The sequence below is a fragment of the Buteo buteo genome, chromosome 13 (genome assembly GCF_964188355.1).
Source record: "Buteo buteo chromosome 13, bButBut1.hap1.1, whole genome shotgun sequence".
Classification (NCBI taxonomy): Eukaryota; Metazoa; Chordata; class Aves; order Accipitriformes; family Accipitridae; genus Buteo; species Buteo buteo.
The window spans coordinates 19,815,387-19,836,420 of record NC_134183.1 but is presented as its reverse complement, the minus strand read 5'-3'; the positions used below and the strand labels follow the sequence as shown (position 1 = coordinate 19,836,420).

Below are 21,034 nucleotides of genomic sequence, written 5' to 3'. Positions count from 1 at the left end.
ATATAAATTAATGTCAGGAAATTAATTATATACCAATAGTATATACCAGTAGTCTATACCAATACCAGAAAGTCTTTTGACTACACTTGTACCTTGGAAAGGTCTCCTAGCTTCAGCTATGTGAATTACAACCCATTAGCAAACGTCCAATTGAGATTGTATGTAAAAGGAGCTTGAAATGAACATGGTGTGCTGAACTTCATTGTCTTGCCTTTGTTGTATTACTAAGAATACTATTAAAGCCTTTCAGGCATAATTTATAGCTTACCCTTTCAAAACAAAAAAGAAAAGTATGTTTTTAATGACAGATGTCATTAGTTTCCTGCCAAGTTTGGAAGCTGAAAGTTTAAGAGGTTTCCTGTGTTCTGTATTCCTTAAGTGACACAGTGGGTCAATGCATAGGTTCATGTCTTTGCCGTAAATGTTCCAAAAATTCTATAGCCCATCACTTCACAACAGCTTCAACACTCCTCATTTAATCTAGATGGGTTGCAACCTGGGCTTTTGGTATTATGCAACTTGGAGTCAAATTTCCGTTAATGACAGTGGTATCAAGAGTTATTACTTACACAGTTGCATTTTTTCACATTCCATAGTCAAAGACACTTGCCTAAGAGAGTAAATAGGAAGAAATCAGGCTGTCTGAAGATACTGCGATCCTGATAGCAGGAAGATAAAACTTAGATACAATTATTGATCAAATCTTAATAAGCTGTTGATACTCTGAACAGTGACTCATGAAACAGAAACACCAGTATCACGTACTGACTTCTACTGCTTGTAACACAATTGAAGTTTATCCCTGTCAGGCTGACACATGGCTGTGTTAGGAAAACACCAACATTACTAGCAGTAGGCAAGGCAAAGCTGGTAGGGTTTAAAGAATATCTTGGGAGAACTGCCAAATAAAAAGGATTTAACTCAACTCCTGGGCATGGTCTCACTCCAAATTTACCCCTCACACACCAGTACTGGAAATAGGAGGCAATTAAACCTAAGACTGAAGAAGAAGTAAAAATAATATGAATAAGAATCAGTAAAACCTAATACAATTTCACATATATATTTGCCCTTGTTTAAGGATTTCAGAATTCTATCCAAACTATAATGCATTAACTTCACATCATCCTGAATTAGAAAAATGTTACCCCATTGAACAAACTCAGAAAGAATAACACATTTACCCAAGGTGATTTTTCAGCTACCAGCAGGCTTTGCATAGAATTTAAAAGCCCTGATTGTCAATCCTCCTTTCTAATCAGCAGCCCACCAACACAAATCCCTGACAGGTAAACTGAATCCAGTTCATATTCAAAACAAAACCCAAAATATTTAAATATATAAACAAGCAGACCATCTTAAAAGCAAAGAAAGTGCAACTACTCAAATTTCAAAATATTTTGACCAATTCTAACCTGTCTCTTTATCCTTCGGATCAGTTAACAGCAACATTCTGCAAGTAGGATTATTTCGGTAGAGAGGGACAAAACACACACAGGAATCTTCAAGTTTAACCTAAAAAACAAACAAGCCCTGTAGCTGTTTGTACTGCAAAGCTCACGAGAAGTATTTCATGTATTAGATGCAGTTATGTTTTACTAACATGCATGCTATAAGCTTAGCACAACACCCTCTCAATCCTGAACTTCAAGGCTCTGAAACATACATAAAATTCTAATATTATCAGTAAGTAATGTTAATTTAAAAGAAATCAAGCTACTGAAGTTAGTGAAGACCTTAATGCTGACTTACTATGATTAGTACTTAACCTGGCTTTGAACACTGTTACATGCAGACAAATGGTGTTATGGCAGACAAGATGCATCAAATAAAAACAAATACAACTTGCACTTCTTACAGCATCGTCCAGCTGAGTACTTGTGGTGTTTTGCAAACAATGAATTAAGCCTCAGGATACAGGGAGTATCAAAGCATCAGGGCAGTGCCTGGGCAGTTTATCTGTGAGGCACAGGGAGGGTAGATAATTGGCACAAGGTGGTTATGGTGAAGGCAAAGCTAAAATCAAAATGCAGCTCTCAAGCTCTCAGTCTTAGACTAAATTTCTAAATGATGTGACACAAACACAAAATTACTGTGCTCAAACAGCTCTATATGCACAGAAATGACGATTTCCATATGAATATTGCAAATGCTCTCATGTAAAGTTTAGGTACAGGCAAAGAGCGTGCATAATTTAGCACAGTATGTACTGTACTTTCAAAAATCTGGTCCATTGTGTATGTGTGGGTGTGCCTCTCTAATTGCACCCATTTGTCAGTTTGCTATGAAACTCAAATCAGTCATGTGATACATTTAATATTTCTTGGTGCATGGAATGAGTAGTATGAATATGGATTATTCAAGATAACTTTAAGTTGAAACTAGTGTTCACTAGTTTATTAGCACCAGAATCCTGGGACCCTCTATGCAAACACTGGACTCCAGGAAAAAAACTGAAAACTGCCTGAAATCTGTATTCATGAGCTTCCCAAAAATCTCAGTATGTTCTGGGGATTCAGTCATTCTTTGCATGCTTCAAATATAACACCATTGATGTCATTATGGCACTTGGGAGCATTACTATAATGAAAAGGCCAGCACTATTTCCAATACTGCTATGATTGTTATTTTGTTTTATAAGGTAATGTGCACTTTCACAGGTGCTAACAACATCAACATGAGCCAAGCATAGCTTTCTGTGTATGAATGCTGCCAATTGATGGAAGCTGAAATGTGCTTCCATCCTGACTTGCAATAATCCTTGCTATTTGTGTACTAAATGCTTGACCAAAGACCATACCATACCAAAAAGAAGTTCTGTGATCTGAGCAAGTGGGCTGACAGCCACTTAACACTTGCTAAATAATTATTCATGGTTGCCAATCCTGCCACTTGAAACCTGCTTTAATTCAGATGCAGAGAAAAAAAATACACCTGGTAACTGCAGCCATTATTCAAACACCAAAATCCTCATCTTTCAGGTTGTAGGTATATAATAGAGATTGTTAACCGAGATGTTCACTGGGGATGGACCTTCACCTTACCACATTTAATTTATTTTTAATTACAAAATATCAACATTTGTCAAACTATTTATTATACAGTATAAGAAAAAAACAATACAGCAAGAACATTACTGTTACTTATGGCCTTGACTAGCTGACTGCAGATTAGATTAGAGCTGAATTAAATGAATGCAAAGAGAAATGTGTTGCTATGAGACTCAAATCAGTCATGTGATATATTTAAGGTCTGATGACAAGCCACAAAATCAAGACAGTTCTGAATCAAAAGCCATAAGACCACCTTTAAACTGATCTCACTGTGTCTAGCTATTGCAGGAATACACACAGCACTGCTTGGGATTTAACTTACCCTCCCTTCTAATGGGACAGCAAATGAGCCTCTAAAAGCACAACCAGGCATGAAAGGCTGAGGTAAGCACACAGAAGCCCTAAACTGGGGGATCTTTGCATTTTCAGGTTTGTTTGTATTTAACCCTACATGGTCCACTAGAGGGCATTAAAAGAGTATTTAAAACTGGTTATATTCACGGCTCAAAGATGAAGCTATCCACCCGAAACAGCGTTTTTCTGGAAACTACTGCATATTATTTTCCTAAATTGTAGAAAAGCCACCATATTCCAAACATTTATTTCAACTAATCCACTTACTGGTTTGATAGTACAATAATAGTTAGCCCAGCACACCTTTTATGATCTAGAAAATGCCCAGAATGAAAGGTTTCGTAGGTTGACTGGAGTCAGAATTTTTAATAGGCCCGCTCAGTCATCTCCAATGCATTCCCCCTAGGTGGCTCAGGAATGGACCCTAAAGCATTGGCACCTACAGTATTTATACCATCTATCAATCACATCTGATCAGAATTCCTTTGGGAGAACCCATATTCAAAATTATCAATATAAGTATGGGAAAGAATGGAAACAAAAGATAGACTATTACAAAATACCTGTGTAAACTGCACAGTAGAAGCAGAATACAGAGCTGTGCCATGGTATAAACAGCTAGCAAACTCACTTTTGATTCAGCCCTGTAAGGAGGCAGGTCAAGATGCAAAGTTCGGCTAAGTACTTCAAACCCTCATCCACACTCAGAGGGTTTTAGACTTGTAGTTTAAGCTTACCTCTCATTTGCAGCATGCAAACTATTTGAAATAATGCAGAATTTGCTGATTTTAAGAGACTTGTAATCCAGCCACACCAGTTCACCCCTATTCACAGGCAGACTATGAGCATAACCAACAAACTAGCTTGCAAGTATCTAACTTGCTGTATGAAAAACATCAGCCCATTACCTCTTCTCCTGCAGGGATCAAAAAAATATCAGGAGTGGATGACGATTTCTTCAAGAGTTTTTCATAGTATGCTTCAGCATCTACTTGAAGAACCTCTGGATCTCCTGCTAAGGTATCTACCAAATAAAGGCAACCTGTAGTTAAAATAAAACACACGATATTTTTACTTTTTAAATGAACTAAGAAACAAGAATTTTTAAACTGCAGTTTCCTGAGCAACTGCTTTTTGTAGCTGGGCCCTTACTGTTCCCATTAGAGCCTTTTCTATAATCCTAGTCTAAAATAGTAAGGCTGGTAAAAACCTATCTACATGTTATTTACCTCTTGACATGCAATTTTACAAAGTAGAACCATGACAGCATCAAATCACATTTGTCTCCTTTGAATTCAAAAAGCACAGTCTCAAATTTCTCCAGGTGTAAGTAAATTGCTTTAAAGCTGGAAGAGCAAAAAAAACTTCTTCAAAACACTGCCTGAGTTTTAGTACTGTCCAAAAATACAACAGGAAAAGAATTCCAAAACTTCCACTCTTTCTTGGAAGACTGCCCCTTTATGGGTCAGTCCATGATCTGTTGCATATCATTAGTTTTCTCTTTCTCTTTTTTTGAGTAACTTCAGTTGGGCACAACAATGAAATAATGTAAAAAAATATTAAAATATTCACCTACATAAGAGTTCCCAAAATAGTAACCATCATCTTTTATGCAACATAACTTTTAATCCATGTGACTCAGTGCTGAAGGGTATTCATGCAAGGTATTTGTTAATCGCATGGAAACAAAAATTACATACATCTGATGCCTGTTACCGAAGTGCAAAGTCCAACTTGGTGCTTGTGAGGAACCAAGCAACCTCTTTCTGGCATAACAAACCAGACTGATTGGTAGCTCATCACCAGCTCAAATAAAGAACATCAAAAGAAATGCGTTAGCAGTCCAAATAGCATTCTGCCAGTCTTCTATCATAGGAAGAAAATAATTTCAATTTAAGGCACTTCCAATCAATATGCTACACTTGCAACTCTTGTAAACCCCAAACTGAAGACAAAATCTTCTATGACACTGCTGTAGTTGGAATCTTAGTTCTGAATCCTCCATTTTTAATCATGGTTTGCTCTCACATGGCAGCTCCTGTGACCCAAGTTTAAAGTGAAAATAACTGCACTGATTGTAAGTGCAAAGTAAACGGCTGAGACAATGAACAGTCTTACAAGGGCCATTGCAAGAACTGTCTATATTAAGATTCAGAAACTATGAATCATAAAAGTACTATATTGAAAATGATACCTCTCCATATAAAAGTAGGAGCATGGGATTTGCAGTACAGGTCAGACTATTCACCCATGGTCCCACCATTCTCCCTCTGGCAGTGATCACTATCTGATTCCTCAGCAAAGGGGTAAGAAACTACAACTGATAATTCACCACCACCCTGCACTGCTTAAAATGCTTTAAACACTATTTTCCTGCCCTTTGCAGCCAACAGCTTACATCCTGAGGCTTGACAGCAAAGCTATGTAGTCAGGATGCTGAACAGAAGCTACTCTGTAAATGGTTTTCATAGTGTGTTTGTATGTGGCAAAATGGGAGACAAACAGCATTGCAACACTGGCAAGTTGAGTCACATTATAAAATCCCAGCCAGTACTTAGCAGTGGCAGTTTTCTTCTGCAGCGGCCTTCCCTTGTGTACTGTGTAACACCATCAAGCAAAGAAGCCATATAAGGGAAAGAAATTAAAGATTATTAAAAACTTTAGTAATTTACTGAAGTAAATTTACTAGTAAATTAATTCTTTGCAAAAGAGCAGCATGTAAGACTTAAGTTTAGCACAAAGAAAAATATTGGCCATGCTAATAAATTGTATTCATGAGATGCTGCTTACAAGGCTACATCCTGCCATTGTTAAGCCAAAGCAATTTAATAAGCACCATCACGTTTTCTCCTCACTGAATGAAACAACTAGTACCTTCAAAGTTACATTAGCTTTCTGGTACGTAATATGCTTGTATTCTAAAGTAATAGTGACCATTTGAAGGATGAAATAATGCCACAGATTAAATAATGAGGCATTAGAGAAAACTTCTGAACAACTTTCATGGAAGTAATTTTCTTCTCTAAAAAATCCTTTTAGATTTTCAGTTAACTTGTCTTTCCTGTCTAATACTCTGAAAATGTCCAAGCGAGTTAGGAGCACATATTCCAATAAAGGGGAAATTCAAAAATTTTTCATAAAGAAAACAAATCTGTCTCAGCTTCTGTATATAAGGGAGACGGGGGGGGGGGGGGGGGGGGGGGGAGTGAGAGTGAGGTTCCTTTAGGGACAATACGGAGCAGAAGCCTAACTTTAGATACCCTGGAGTGTCCTCAAGAAGTCAGTTGTGCTAAGGCTGGCTTTTGCGAACATGCTTCCAAAACTTGCACACACATGCACATACCACGAATACTGTTCAGCTACCATATGCAGGAGAAAAATCACTAGTTTGAAATTTTTTTTTACATTAACTGATGTGTTTCCCAGTTTTCCCCAGTACAAAGTGAAGGAATTATATTTGCCCTCCTGTATATGTCCCTTTTATGCTTTTTTTGTATACAGAAACAAAAAAAAACCTCAAGAAAGTCTAACCGTAACTATTGTTATTAGGCATTTGACTACAAAAATAATTATTGCTGGCTAACAGGATGTTATAAAGGTTCCAAAATCAAACACAAAATAATCTGTTAACTCTGCTTTAAAAGAAAAGCAGCACTATTCTCCTGTGAGTGCTTCAGTCTGAGGCCCCTATCAGCATCTTGGGATACCAAAATCGCAAAGTTCCAAGGACAGCCTTTTAACCTAATTTGAATTACAGGATTTCATTCGAATTTGATCTTACCTAGTGGCAACAAAAGAACACACTGTGGCAGCCAATCTGCTAGACACCCAGCAAGCACTTCTTTCAAACCGGCAGTGTGCACAAAGGGTTACCATCTGGGGGAGGGAGGGAGGGGGGAGCGAAGGGGGGCCGGAGGGGGGAGTCATAAAAAGGGGGCCTCTTGCTGCAGCCACAGAGGAGGGACCATAAACCATAAGGAGAATAAATTTAGAATGGCAGGCCTACTGCATTAGAGGGATTCCTGCCATTCACGCTGAAGTGGCTGACATCTTCAATAGCCAAAGCTGGTAAACAAGGTGAAGACATCATCTAGGCGGGTTCTACAGCAGCAGTTAGAACGAAGGGTTTGCAGACAGGTACCAGACGTTGTCTTTTACAGGGCACCAGCATTCAGGGCAAAGGAGGAGGAAGTGTATGCAATTCCGCTGAAAAAAAACTTACCTAGAGATAAATGAGAAATCTGAATGGGCGTATTTCCATTTCAAGCATACAGAATAGATTTTAAAGCAAAAACTAACACTGGTTCTGCTTCTCCTCTCTTTTGTTTCCTTGGAGCAGTCTGGGCCACATTCTCAAGCAAGGATGTGTAAGTGCATCTCATCTCACTCTAGTGATCCGTCATCAATTTGCACTAAGAATCTGATCTTTAAAGTGAAAATCTACAGCTAAAACCAGCCATACAAACAAGCAGGCACTGCCCATACAACTCAGTCATCTTTAAGAGATACTACCCTCTGGCACCTATAAGGTACCCCAGCCTAAAACATGACACAACTCAGCCAATAAGGCATAAACCAAAGCCCCTGTTTCAGTCCTGATCCCTGAACTCAGCTTTTTCTAAACCCACTGCTGTTCCACCTCTGATTTTCTCCAGAATACAGAGCTGAATTTTATGGTGGTTTCATGAAGTGGACAAGTATCCTTCTTGAGAGATGAAAGTCAGACAAAGTTCACTCCACTTATGATCCAAAAAGATCACTATGTGGGAATCCAGATAGATCTGATTAACATGCTTATGTTCTGCATCAGGCAGATAAATAACAAATGCAATCACAAAATAGAAGACAATATTCTACCCTGAACTAGAAACTAATTTTTGTAGATTAGAGACAGACCCCCATCATTACAGATTCAGCAAGAATTCCATTCTGTCAGTTGAAGCAAGCAGGAAATATTTTTCCATGGGCAAAAGAATTTATTCTCAATACAAGAGAAAACACATGGTGCACACACTTGTATGTGAAATTCCAGAAGTGAAACTACAGACTGCTGTAACGCCCGAAGGTAAATGACATGCTTCAATCTAATCAGATATTCTGAAGATTCTTTTTGATGATCCTTCTATGTCCTCTGCCACTAAACCCTGTGCCATAATAGAAATAATTTAACTAGAACATAGATAACCATAGACTTATCTCATTAATATAATGATATGGCAATTCAAATCACCATTATATCCCTCAAGCTCTCTTTCACAAGACTAGTCATTTTAGTACCTATATATTAGTTTTACTATTTTGTCATTATCTAAAAAATCAGTTACAACTTGGGACAATCAACTCTGTCTATTTGTAAAGATGTTTTAAATACTCATTTAAGTTTCAAATTAACATGTACTGCCAATATACTTAAGTCCTTTTTGACCATGAACCCAGTACACAATTTATTAAAGAAGAGATATTTGCTTTCATTGTTAAGAATTTTCTATTCCTGCATTCATGTGTAGCTTATTAATACTGTTTCCTTAAGCCAACAAAGTTGGTGATGCAGTTTTTTCAGACTAGACACACCACTGGGTTGATTAAGATGCATTGAGGTATTGCTGGTACTCCCAGGGAAGACTTACTTGTTGAAAAGCCCATTTCAGAGATTTGTAAGGGCATTTAGGATGCAGCCAGATTGTAAAGCAAAATACGTCAACCTCACCGTAGATGAAGCATGAAAAGTGTTATGTCTGAAGTAAATTAATCATTTATCCTACAACTACTTTTTCATGTTCTACAAACACAGAGAATGATACTACATGCATCCATTAAGAATTGTATATTTACAGAAGAGCCATCAGTCACCACAGGATTTGTATCTGAACTGTGCTTCTTTGTACATTTGTGCAAATTTGTGCATAATTTTACATGTAAAAATATGAAAAACACTTAAGTCTGATTTCTAGTGGTGCAGAAACAAGACAGATAAAAAGAATACAACATTTCTAACTTTCAAGTTTCATTATTTTTTATTCAGTTTTGCCATTTCTAATGCTTGCAATAGTAGTACTGGTTTTGTTTATTGGCTTTATTTTCATGCCAATATATTTCACAATAAAAAAAAAAAACAAAACACTTCAGCAGGTTTTAACTGTTTCTGACAGTATTGTGCGGGGTTTTTGTCCAAGAAGTATTTCCCCCCCCTTTTTTTTTTTTAATCAAAAACCACTGTGCAATATGAGACAAACATGTGCACCAACACAAAATGACAGTATATGATGTCAATATTTAGGAGGGAGTGTTCTTGTAATTAAACCAGGCAACTGAGACCAGAACTCCTAAGATTTCTTCTTAATGCAGGTGTGTTTTTGTGGCCCCAACAAATCACTTCATCTTCTGTCTGGTTTCTTATCAGTTAAGTGTATGTCTTATCTACCACTTCAAAAGGGTGTGACGTTTTCCTTATCAGTGCCTCTGAAGTCACAACAGAAGAAGACAAAGAAGTCATATAACATAAAACGTTCTCTGTTCTCCTGTGGATTGTCACTGCCACACTATGGCAGCAAAACCATGACAGCATCTAGGATCTAAAAATAACTTTTTTTCCCTTCTAAATAGTGCATATATAACAAAAGTGCTTTCCATCACTCCACAGGAGTGCGAGCCCTGTGTTAAACAGCAGTGCCTAACATCAACTCTTCTCCTTTCCTTCCAATGAGCTTAAACAACTCTATGCATGTGGTTATCATTAGACAACCATATTTCTTTAACCTTTCAAAGGAAGGAAGAGGTCTTTGGCACGTTCCTGGGAGTACATGCAGAACCTGACTCTCATATCCTGAATTTAATTGAGCAAGTACATGTCAAAAACCCAAGTTCTAGTGTAAGTGAAATTTCAGTATCATAACAACGTGTGGTGGCAACGGAGCTAGTGGGCAAACACCATGGTGTGATATCTGTCCAACATGGCAAGGCAGCTCTTAACCACATGCTGTGCATCATTAATGAAAACAACTTTCTTTCCCACTGCATTGCTTTTCAACATTACTAATAGAGCAATCACTCTTGGAACATAAAGGATGAAAAAAATGCATTGGCATTAACAGTTTTCTATGTTTTGATCCAAAAATGCCATTTATATATTACTTACTATTCTATCACAGTTCAAATGGCAAGAAGGGCTTATGAAGACAAACTAAATACAAGTTTCTGTCTGTAAATAATTTTCTGCTGTGGAATCAATAAGTGAAGGCAGAAAGGAAATAAATAATCCTAATCCCATTCCCAATTAAGAAACCAGACAAATTAAATAGATTAATTCAACTGTAGCTATACATGTCATTACTGCAAGTTCTGTCACTCAACTGGAAGGCAGACCAAATGTTAGGCATCTCAAATGCAGGATGCTCTCATATTAGCCATCCCATTCCTGCTAACACATTTTTACTACTGATTTCAGAAAAGGGAAGAAAAAAGCTTTAAGTATACACATATATTTAACAGAATGTAGATGAGCAAAGGCAGAGACTAGACAAACCTAACTGAAAAAGGTCAAACACCTTCAATTTCCACTCACTTCAATGAGCTCTGACAGCTCTCAGAACCTCATATGACTGGGGTCTCTAAAACACATTATTTATTTTCCAAAACTTAAAGTAACTTATGAAATAGAAAAAAATTAGACAAGGGAATTAAATAATTGATTTAATTATTTAGCTCTTTTTTGAAAAATACCTAGATGAAACCACATTATTTAAAATGTTTTCAAAGCTAGAAAAGCAAGTGGATATTGAAGGGATCACATAATGACAAGTGCATATTGAAGGGATATTTCCTCCACTCTAACCTGCAGTACTGCCCTACCAAAAGTTCCAGCAAACAGGTTCCAACTATATCTGTTTTTCCTCAGATGGATCTTGAGCAGTGTTACACTTACAAAAATAAAGCCACACCCAACTCATAATACAGATAATCAAAATACATCTGTGTAAACAGGCTACCCCGTCCTATTATACACAGAATGCACATCTGGACTGGCACATTTTGCACGAAGTTCTAACCTAATGTAATTGAAAAAAGATGAGGTATTATGGCCCAGAAACAGAATTTATAAATAAAAACTGTAGCATACTGTTAAACCATGGAAGTGCTACCAGCTGTAACTATGACATGTCAGGAATTCATACTTCTGCACATTTAACTCTCTTTTTCACAGAGCTTAGATGTAAAAAAGAAGGAGGGGCCTTACAGAATAACTCAGAGAAGATGTAGTCCTGAAGAAAGGGGGCATTCAGGATTGTAATTAATTAAGGCTTTAAGGTTCATGTTCACATCAGGTTTTCCTCAAGGAAATGCCACTGATTCAGTGGGATTGCTGCTAATACCTCTGAACCTATGAACATCAGAATTGAGTTCTTAATATGTACTGTTCTTCATACAACCAAGAAATGGGCAGAAAAGTTCCTGGAAAAGTCGAACTTCAACTACTGAAGGCAGTGGTATGGATTTTCTTGCATATGTAAGAAAAAAAAAATCTAAATTTGTCAACTTAATTATTTGTCTACCCCCTAAACCAAATAAAATAGACAAGAAAAATATACAAGTTTTCCAGAATGACTGTGTCCCTATCAGGGGCTTTTTCCAGCAATTATGTCAGTGCTACATCTCATTTCATCGTACCCATAGCCAAAATAGCTATGCCAGCAGAAGTTCATAGTCCAGGCCTGTCCTCAAATTAGAGTCTGACTCTTAAAATCTAAGCAAAGAAGAAGTAGGAGGCCATGAATGACACTGAAATATATCACTGAAGTATCTTCATTATTCAAAGAAGCTGATATGAAAGGAAAATGACAGAGAAGATTCCATGAACAGCAGTAGAGCCTTTATGAATCATAAGTTCAAATGTAGATAGTGGTAATTCAATCCAGTTTTACAAAAATGGAAGAAAGAAAGGAGGATGCATTGGTCAAATGTCATCCTATAACTTAAGGAAAAAGAGGAAGACAATGTCTCCCATAGTGATAAACCAGGAATAGTGAAATGGCAGGGAATGACAACTGAGTTTGGCAAATGATCTAGCATGAAGATGATTTCATCCCATGGGGAGAAGCCAGACAGACTGACAGTTAGGACAGTTTCAGAAAGCAACCATATTTTAAGACCAAGGAGCATTTAAAATTATTACTGAAACACTCACTATCACAACCTGGCACCAGGGCTAGCATTTAAGTACCACATTAAATACATTTCCCTATTACTACCATCATTCAAAGCAGGTATGGGAAACCTAATGCTGCACTATGCATGGCCCTTATCTTCATGTCATACAAACTATGGCAGTATGTGTGGCATGCCAAGAGTACCTGAAAGCCCTGGTTTGCTATCAGAAAGGACAACGCTCCCCAAACAAACGAAGTAGCGATGAAAATATGAGACAACTGTCTAGGTTTTCAGGGGTACCAGTTTCAGGTATCACATACTTTTGAGTTGCAAATGCTTTACATCTGACAAAACTACTGCTCCCACCAGTAGAGTGCGTAAGTCCGCCTAAGAAAGCCCAGCAGCCTTTCTCCGAATTACTTGCAAGGAGCAATTTGTACAGCCAGAATAATCTCAAAATAAAACAATTAATTTGAGAAAAAAAAAGGAAAGAAACAAAAAAAATCCCTTCCCCCAGTAATTTCCACTTTGCTAAATTTATTATGCAGCTGCAAATTAATACATCACCTGCACTAGCTATCACAAGCCTCTTAGCCTGTCTCAGAACTTGCTTTAATAAACAGATGCAAGTAGTGGAGGAAATATGTAAACATCTCTCTTGTTTCTCTGTGTCATTGTGTCAGCTGTTCTACATGTCTTTGAAGGTGCTCCAAAATCAGCACGGCTCTGCTTTTCCCTTTTTTCTCCTTTTGGGAGGAGGAAGAAGCAGAGAAGGAAGGATAGGCTGGCAACAGAGGGCTAACTGTGCTTGCTGTGCTCTTGACAGTAAGGCTGAGAGTGTTCAAATTCAGTTTACACAGGCTCTTCTGTAAGGACAAAAGGAACCACTGCTGGTGGTTAAAAATGCAAAAGGTTTTGATTGTAATGGTTTGACAATCAGCCAAAGATATTACTAGGGGGGGAAACACAGCAAGGCAGCTATGACCAGAACGGGAAAAACAAGGAAAAACACATGGCTTGACTTCAGAGCAGAAAATTGACTTAGGCTTTGCATAAACGACAGCATACCTCCAAGCTTGCCTGATCCACAGTCTGCCTAGAATGAGAACATGAAGTCTAAAAGCAGAGCCTATTAAAAGGCATAATGTTTCTAAATGGCATCTGTTACGTACTAATAAGCATTACTTAAAGGACACAGGCCTTAAATTGCTACCAAACGTGCACTTATCTGAAACTGCTGCAAGGCAATCATTACAAAAATGTCACATGACACCATGGGAATTTGAATAATATAAAATGTTTTTATTTAGTTTGGCTTGAAATCATTACACACAAAAAATATGGAGGCACTTTCTGAGATTTTGAAACTGTGCAACTTCACAGGAATGAAACACTAGCAAGAATTACATCAGCGGAGCCATTTGCCATCTGTTGTCAGTAATATTATAAAGACCAGCCACCAGACAGCAGTTTCAAAGGTTACAAGCACAACATTTTTAAGCATCCACAGACCTCTCAGTAACTGAGCAGGACACAGTTTACTTCGGATACATGCAACCTGAGGGTCTGCCAATCATTTTGCAAAGACAACACCAGAACTGTGAATTGCCACGCAAAGTGTTTGGGAGTTTCTCAGTATGCAACCATTATAGAATATTGAAAATACATACCAGCCTGTTCTACATAGGTTCTTTGAACATACAACCATGTCTGCATACCTCCCACCTGCAAATTTAAACTGGCTAGACCTTCTCTTGTGTTGTTTGTTTTCTCATACTTCTTCCCCCAAGGGAAGGAGTATATTCACTGCAGTGCTATTATGGAAAGGGACTCAGGTTTGTTAGCTGGGTTTTGGACTGTATTTTTTCTTTGACGGAAGTAGTTAGGGTTTTGTTTCCTGTGTTCTTTCCTTCTAGACCATAACTAGACTTTAATGTACTTAGGTTAAAGAAAGCATGGTTTCAGTAACTTGCCTTACCTGTAGCATGGAAAGCAAGGAGATTATGACAGCCCTTACCTCTTAGATACACACACTCCTCAGTCCAAGTAAAATTCTACCTGTTCCACACACAAGATTTTAGTTATACTGAAAGAGTATGGTTGTTAATGAGTCTCATCTTAGAGCTTTGAGTAGCTTTTCTATGTGTGGGGACCACATTCATGATATATAGCGCCTATACATTACCTGAATTTTGTGGTTCCACCTTCCAGGGTGCTGACCTCCTGCCTGTAAACTGATTAACATGGATTTCATGGAGGGCAGCGAGATTTCCATCTTGCTAGAGAGACAGATGGAAATTTAAGGCTTCATTGATGCAATTGTTAAACTAGACATACAGGTTTCTCATCTGGTAACTATTTCTCAGGCTCTAGAGTCGTATATACATTGTTATTCACTGAATGTCCTTCCTAGCCTTGCTGTTAAATGGTTAACACATGCAAATCTGACTTTCGAAGTGTGTAAAATAAAAAACAACTTGTGACAAGGCTGAATTTAAAACAAGAACCTCAAGTTCTAGGTCAACAGCTGGCCTACTTTTCAACAGTAAGGTTTACCTAGGACCTATAAAGGGGCTCAGAAACCTGGAAGCATAAGCAATCTTGCCCTGTGAACAACAGTTACAGGAACAGACCACAAGACCTAGTTGTAGCATCTCAATCACAGTGCAACCTTAAGACTGAAAAGCACCATTTGCACAAGAAGAGCTAATGGCTGATTCCAATATGCTCTTATAGTGTGCTGTACACTCATATTTATTTTAAACATAGGTATATCCAATTAAATAACTAAGCCAAAACTCGGACGATACCTAAAAACAATACCAGGTGTCCCAAAAGAGGAAGGGGATGGAAGAACTATTCTAAACATTCAATTTTAATGTAGACATTAACTGAAGTGCCCAACAGTACAATGTTTGCCTGGACGTGAAAAACCACGTCCCATCTTCTAGAGATATTTTATTTAAAAACATCAGCAGAATTGAGAGTCTTCCAAAAAAAACCCAATAGCATTATTACAAATGTTTGACTTTCATAAGTGGCTGATAGGAAGGATTAAATAGAGCGATCTGACTACGGCACATTTAGCCATGAGCAGCTAGAGGAACTAATGAACAACATCATTATTTTACTGAAGGGGATGAAGTAGGTGCTTTAGATAAATGGCAGCAACTTAAAATGTGTTTCAGAAGATAAATTCACTTTCTCTCCATTTACCTGCTAGCGTGACAAATTAAGAAAGAAGAGTATAAAAACAGGGCAGGAGGGAAAGCAGTGCAAAAGCTAACTGAGGTGATGCAATGGGCCCTTATCCAAACAAGTGCGTGAACAGAGATTCTTGGAAGTTCTCCTAGTCAAATATAAACCAGGAACACTACACACGCCAGACTCCCTTGGAAATTCACAGTGGAGCATGTGCAGAAGATCCACCTGTCCTAAAATCAGCTCCCTTACCAATCACTAGGAGCACTGCCATTTGGGAACTAGCATAATGTCTGTTCATTTCAAAGCAGTGTAAGTCCACCATGTACCGAGTGGCTGAGTTCTCTCTATTGGCCTCTGCTGGGCAGAGCAGCTCTGCCTACTGTCAGAAACACTAGTAAATTTAATTTCTGCTGAAAGGAAATGAAGGGTGAGTGGTTTTCTCCCCAAAAAAATTCATCATTAGAAACCATGTATTTCTTGTTCTACAGTCAACTCATGATCAGCAAAGGAAGTTTTTACTGAATGCTTTTTAAAGAAAGGGTAAATACACTGCAGCACAGAAAGCCTTTTATATCTCATCTCTACACCAAAACAATCCAACTAATTATTCTTCTGTGGTCAAGAAGCAACATGTTTACTGCTCCTTTTGTCCCTGTTAAACCATGGTTTTGCTCAGTTAGGGTAAACACTTGCTGATGCTGCCTGAGATTTGGCCTTAAAAATGTAGACACGTTTTTACACAACATTCCCTCTGCTCTTTAGTAGTTCCGAAGTCCTTAGCCATTAAAGTCCCAAACTCATGCACCTGTGCTGCAAGACCTCTGAACACACATTGGAAACAGCCATGAGCCTTTCACCAGCATCACCTGCCGAACCACAGCTGACAGCAATCATCAGGCCAGTTCCTCTCTGTTTCAGGATGGGTTTGGACTAGCCTAAAACCTGTAAAAGTTGCCTGTAGCTTAGAAAAAAGGTAAAAAAAAAAAACCAAAACAAACCAAAAAAAACCCCAACCCTTAGCAGCCCGCTCTGGTTGACCCCGCTTTGTGCACGGGGGGTCGGACCGGACCATCTCCCTCAAGCGGTCCTGCGAAAGCAGGGCGCTGGGAGGACGGCCACAGAGAGCCGGGGCTCGCCCGGGCATGACCGCAGGCGACCGAGCAAGGTTTTTGCTGGCAAGGCCCAAGCGTTTTGCGGCGTTTTGGCCGCTTCTGGAAAGCCTGGCCGCGGTGCCGCGGGGAGCCCGCCATTTCGGGGCTCCTCACAGGAGGCGCGGGCCGGCGCCGCCGGCGCCCCCGGACAGCCCGGGCGGGCGGTGCGTCAGCCAGGCACCGCCGTCCAGCCTCTGCGGGTGGGCAGCCGGCCCGGCGTGAGGGCAAGAGCCGGAGGGAGGCGAGGCGAGCGTGGCGGCCGCCGTGAGGAGGCGGCGTGAGGGGAGAGACGGGGCAGGGGCCGGCGGCGGGGAGGAGGCCGGCCCGCGGGGGAGCTCCCGAGCGCTCTCCCTCCCCTCTTACCAGCGGCGGCTCTTCCTCCTCCCTCGGCCTCCATCACTTCCTCCCAGGCGGGCTCCCGCCCCCGCCCCGGACGGGGTGGCGGTGCGGCCCGGGCCCGCAGCCGCGGAGGGCGGGCGCGGAGGGGCGGGACGCAGGGGGTTAGCTGCCGGGCGGGCCGGGGCTTGGCTGGCAGGAAAAGCGGCCGTCGGAAGGCGGAGAAGGCGGCCGTGGGGCGGCTGGGGAAACGCAAGGACGGGGGAGGTGACTGTAAACAGTCTGGCGAAGGCGCTGTGGGAGCGAAGGCTGGAGAGGCGAGGGGAAGCTGGCTGCAAGCTCCCGGCAAAGGTTGTCGCAGGCTGAGGGGGCAGCTCTCGTCCTCCGCCATCGAGGCCCGGCCTTCGTTCAGGGCCAGCCCAGGGCTGCGTCTTAACTTGTAAACCTCCGAACGCAAGCTCCAAATTCTTCATTTAAAACGCACCGAATGACAAACCGTAGAGCTAACGCCAGTTTCTTTCAACTGGGGTGGCAGAGGCGGAAGGTTTACGAGGGAAAATAAGTACAGAAATGACATTTCTATAGCATTCGTCAGCCGTGTACTGCAGTGATGATTTTCAATGTGAAAGAGGCTTTTGGAACACCTAGGTGAGCAGCCTGCTGTTCATTATTGCAAACCATAAAAATGAAGTACAGAGATTAAAACAAACAGACAGTTGTCAAAATTAGGAAGTAGAATCCAGGTGTTGACTCCTGGGAGCCGAGTGTACCATGGTGCAATTATTTTTTAAGCAGCAGATACAAGTATCAAAGTCAAAGAGGTGAAGAGAAAAGTACATAGAAATAACAGTAAATTTGCAGAGGAACAAACTTACCTTTGCACTTGCGCCATCCTGGAGCACGGCTGTGACCTGGAGACAAGGTTTCAAGATGGCGTCTTCATTGCTTCACATTATTGTTAGGTACTCCATTGCCTGTCAGCACAGTGACCAGAAACTCCATAAGGATGCTCCTCCTTTCAAATGGTTTAAGACACATACTAAAGTACATTTGTATTTTCTTTCCTCAACAGGACAAAGCAATCTCAGCCCACACACTAACACTCCCAGAAAGCAGATGTCACACAACCATACTTTACAGTACGTCAGTAGATTTCAGCACTTTCTCATGAGCACTTGAAGCTTTGTACCTTCCACCACTCCTCATGTCACACTCAAACCTAGAGGTTTGGCTGTGTCATGGTCCAAGGCCTAGTTTGATGCAGCGTTGCTGTGTGACCTTGCCCCAGTTGTACTGAGAAAATTGTTAAGCTGTGAGAAACTACATGAGCTAAAGCTGTGAAAGACAAGACTCTAAAGTCACAGAAGCACTGTTGTTGGGATGACAGTAGTTAGCTGGTCAGAGATTCAGGAGAAAAGATACGGAGGGAAAGAAAAGCAGAAAATGCAAAGATAACTTAGTAATGCTGAGGATCAGCCCATACCAACAAATGGCAGAGACCAGCTTTCCCCAGCGTATTGGGAACTTCCTGGCCAGCTAAGACTCATAAGTTTTCTTATCAGGAGTGGTAAGTATATTACTGTTTAACCTAGTAATCTGTTAGTCCTAGCTATCTACTTTGCATATTAGCTGATAAATTATTACTTAAATTGTGCATATCCTGCTTACACAGTCTCTTTGTGCATGGTAAATGACACCTGAACAAAAGCAACCCATTGACTATGAGTTGCATGCTCTCCTGCTAAAGTATTTTCTCCCTGCATTAAATTATTATAAACAAAAATAAAATTAAAAAATCTGTCCATACACAGCAATTAGTTTTTGCTAATACTGCAAGACCAGAACTGAAATTATAACAGCCACCCAACAGCTTGTCTACATTTAAATTATATAAATTTCAATTTTTTCCATTATTGCTAGGCACTGGGTATACACCAATGGTATCAACTGCAGAAGAACTAATATAAGTAAGGCAACAACAGAAAATATATAACACTTTCTATCCAAAAAAGGTAAGTGAAAGTGCTGGTACATTTTTCCATTTACCATTTCCATGGAGTTTGTTATAGAAGAGGCACTGGTCCACAAGGAACAGTGAGCTTTACACTGAAATGTTTGTCTCCTCTCTTTTTGTGACAATGCATTCCATCTACCTAAAGACCAGCTACAGTCTTTCCTGAGGATCATTTATTTTTATTAGAATGGAAAAGAAATATAGAGTGTTAGATCCTGAAATACCTATTTAAAGTCCCATTATAGTTTAATTTTAAATAGCATAACAGCTTGATTTCTCCCTCCTCTCATTAAATGTTGAACAGCTGAGATAAAAATTGGAATATATTAAATACTTCCACTTAACAGTTTAAAACGTTGGTCAGTGCCTGCCAATAACAAGAAATAAAAAAATCTATACGTAAGTGATAATAAAAGAGATAAAAATTAAAGAGCTGTTTCTAAATGAAGGGCCATATTCAGTTCTTGTTACTGTCAGTACTAAAAAGCTATTTGAGCAGTGTTCTGGCAGTTCTGCAATGTGGTTAGAATGCATTTGCAGAAAATATATTTTTCTCTTACTCAGCAGTTCAAATAATTTTTAAATTTATCAGACAACTGCACAGAAAAATATTCACGGTGATAACCAGGGCTTTCATAGTTGAGTTGCTTCCACTTCTTCTTTACCTCAAGATGAGTGCCATGCCAATCACATTTGTGTATAGCAAGAAGAAAAATAACCAGTGTTTAGCTGAGTCAGCTGTGCCTGTGACTTGCCTTCAAATATCCAGGGCTTGGTTTCTTAATTATGGATGGGGAGATTAATTTGCACAGACCTCATATATCCAGTGACTTGGGTACCTATTGTTATGGGCACGTATACATATGTGAGTGCTAATATTAAAGCTACAATTACACTTTCACAAAAAATTTCAGGAGTAGCTTTGATTTCAGCTGAAGAAATGTTAGAGGAAAGAAAAGGTTTCATTTCTGAATAAAATTCTCAGTAGAACTTAGGCCTAACCAAAAGATTTTTTTATTCATTTTTGATCTACCATATCCTTTCTTTTTTGCTTGTTACAGAAATGTAGCACAGCTGCAATACATACATTATTCCTCCAAGTATACTACCATCCATGTAAAGTTTGGGAACAGAAGCAATCAATTAAATCAGTGCAAAAATTAATTTCAGTGCACTCTGTCAAATTCCTGGTTTATTCGAATCACTAGCATTCCTCCCACATTCGCACAAGCATATAACAGCACTGGAAAGGTCTTGGAATCTTTACTACCAAATAGTAAACCTCTACTTATGGAAAGGGACTAACTTAACTGTTGAAGAAGATACTTAACTGATGAGTCATTAAAAAGTGTCTTGGGGGGGGCGTCCCCCCCAGATTTCTATCAGCTTCTTCATAAAGGATTAGTGAAATAATCTTCCTTGCTCTCTATTTTTTCTACTCTCTTTTTCCAGTTGTGAAAACTTTGAAAACTATTACTATGGTCCAAAAAGGTAATATCAGTTGTTTCAGAGTGCATGGATCTAATAGACTTATATCTACACTATGCAAGCATATCTAATAAAATACCTACTATTTCACAGCATTCAAGCCATACTGTTCATATATATATATCTATAAAGCAGCTATAATGTCCCAAACAAAACACATAATTTCTCATGCAGGAATTTAGTTAAGCAACTATAGACCTTAAATCTTGCTTTATTCCTTGCATATGCTTTGTTCATTAGACCACCCTGTACTTAGATTTTTTTAATTTTTTTTTTTATTTAAAAAAAAA

At 39.3% G+C, this 21,034-nt stretch overlaps 1 protein-coding gene across 4 annotated transcripts in view; it reads right to left on the bottom strand.

Moving 5' to 3' along the window:
• Positions 1 to 17,404, bottom strand: part of LOC142038980 (protein FAM169B-like) — a 40,885-nt gene extending 23,481 nt beyond the window's left edge. Inside the window, exons 1-3 of one of the 4 annotated variants that reach the window (XM_075045023.1) lie at positions 17,270 to 17,404; positions 4,316 to 4,449; positions 1,416 to 1,515 (exon numbers count right to left, since the gene is read on the bottom strand). In XM_075045023.1, the coding sequence (XP_074901124.1) occupies positions 1,416 to 1,515; positions 4,316 to 4,449; positions 17,270 to 17,303 (268 nt within the window). In that variant the 5' untranslated portion in view covers positions 17,304 to 17,404. The remainder of the gene's footprint in view (positions 1 to 1,415; positions 1,516 to 4,315; positions 4,450 to 17,269) is intronic. The other 3 variants (XM_075045024.1, XM_075045025.1, XM_075045026.1) reach the window with 3 other exon arrangements.
• Between the last annotated feature and the right edge of the window lie 3,630 nt (positions 17,405 to 21,034).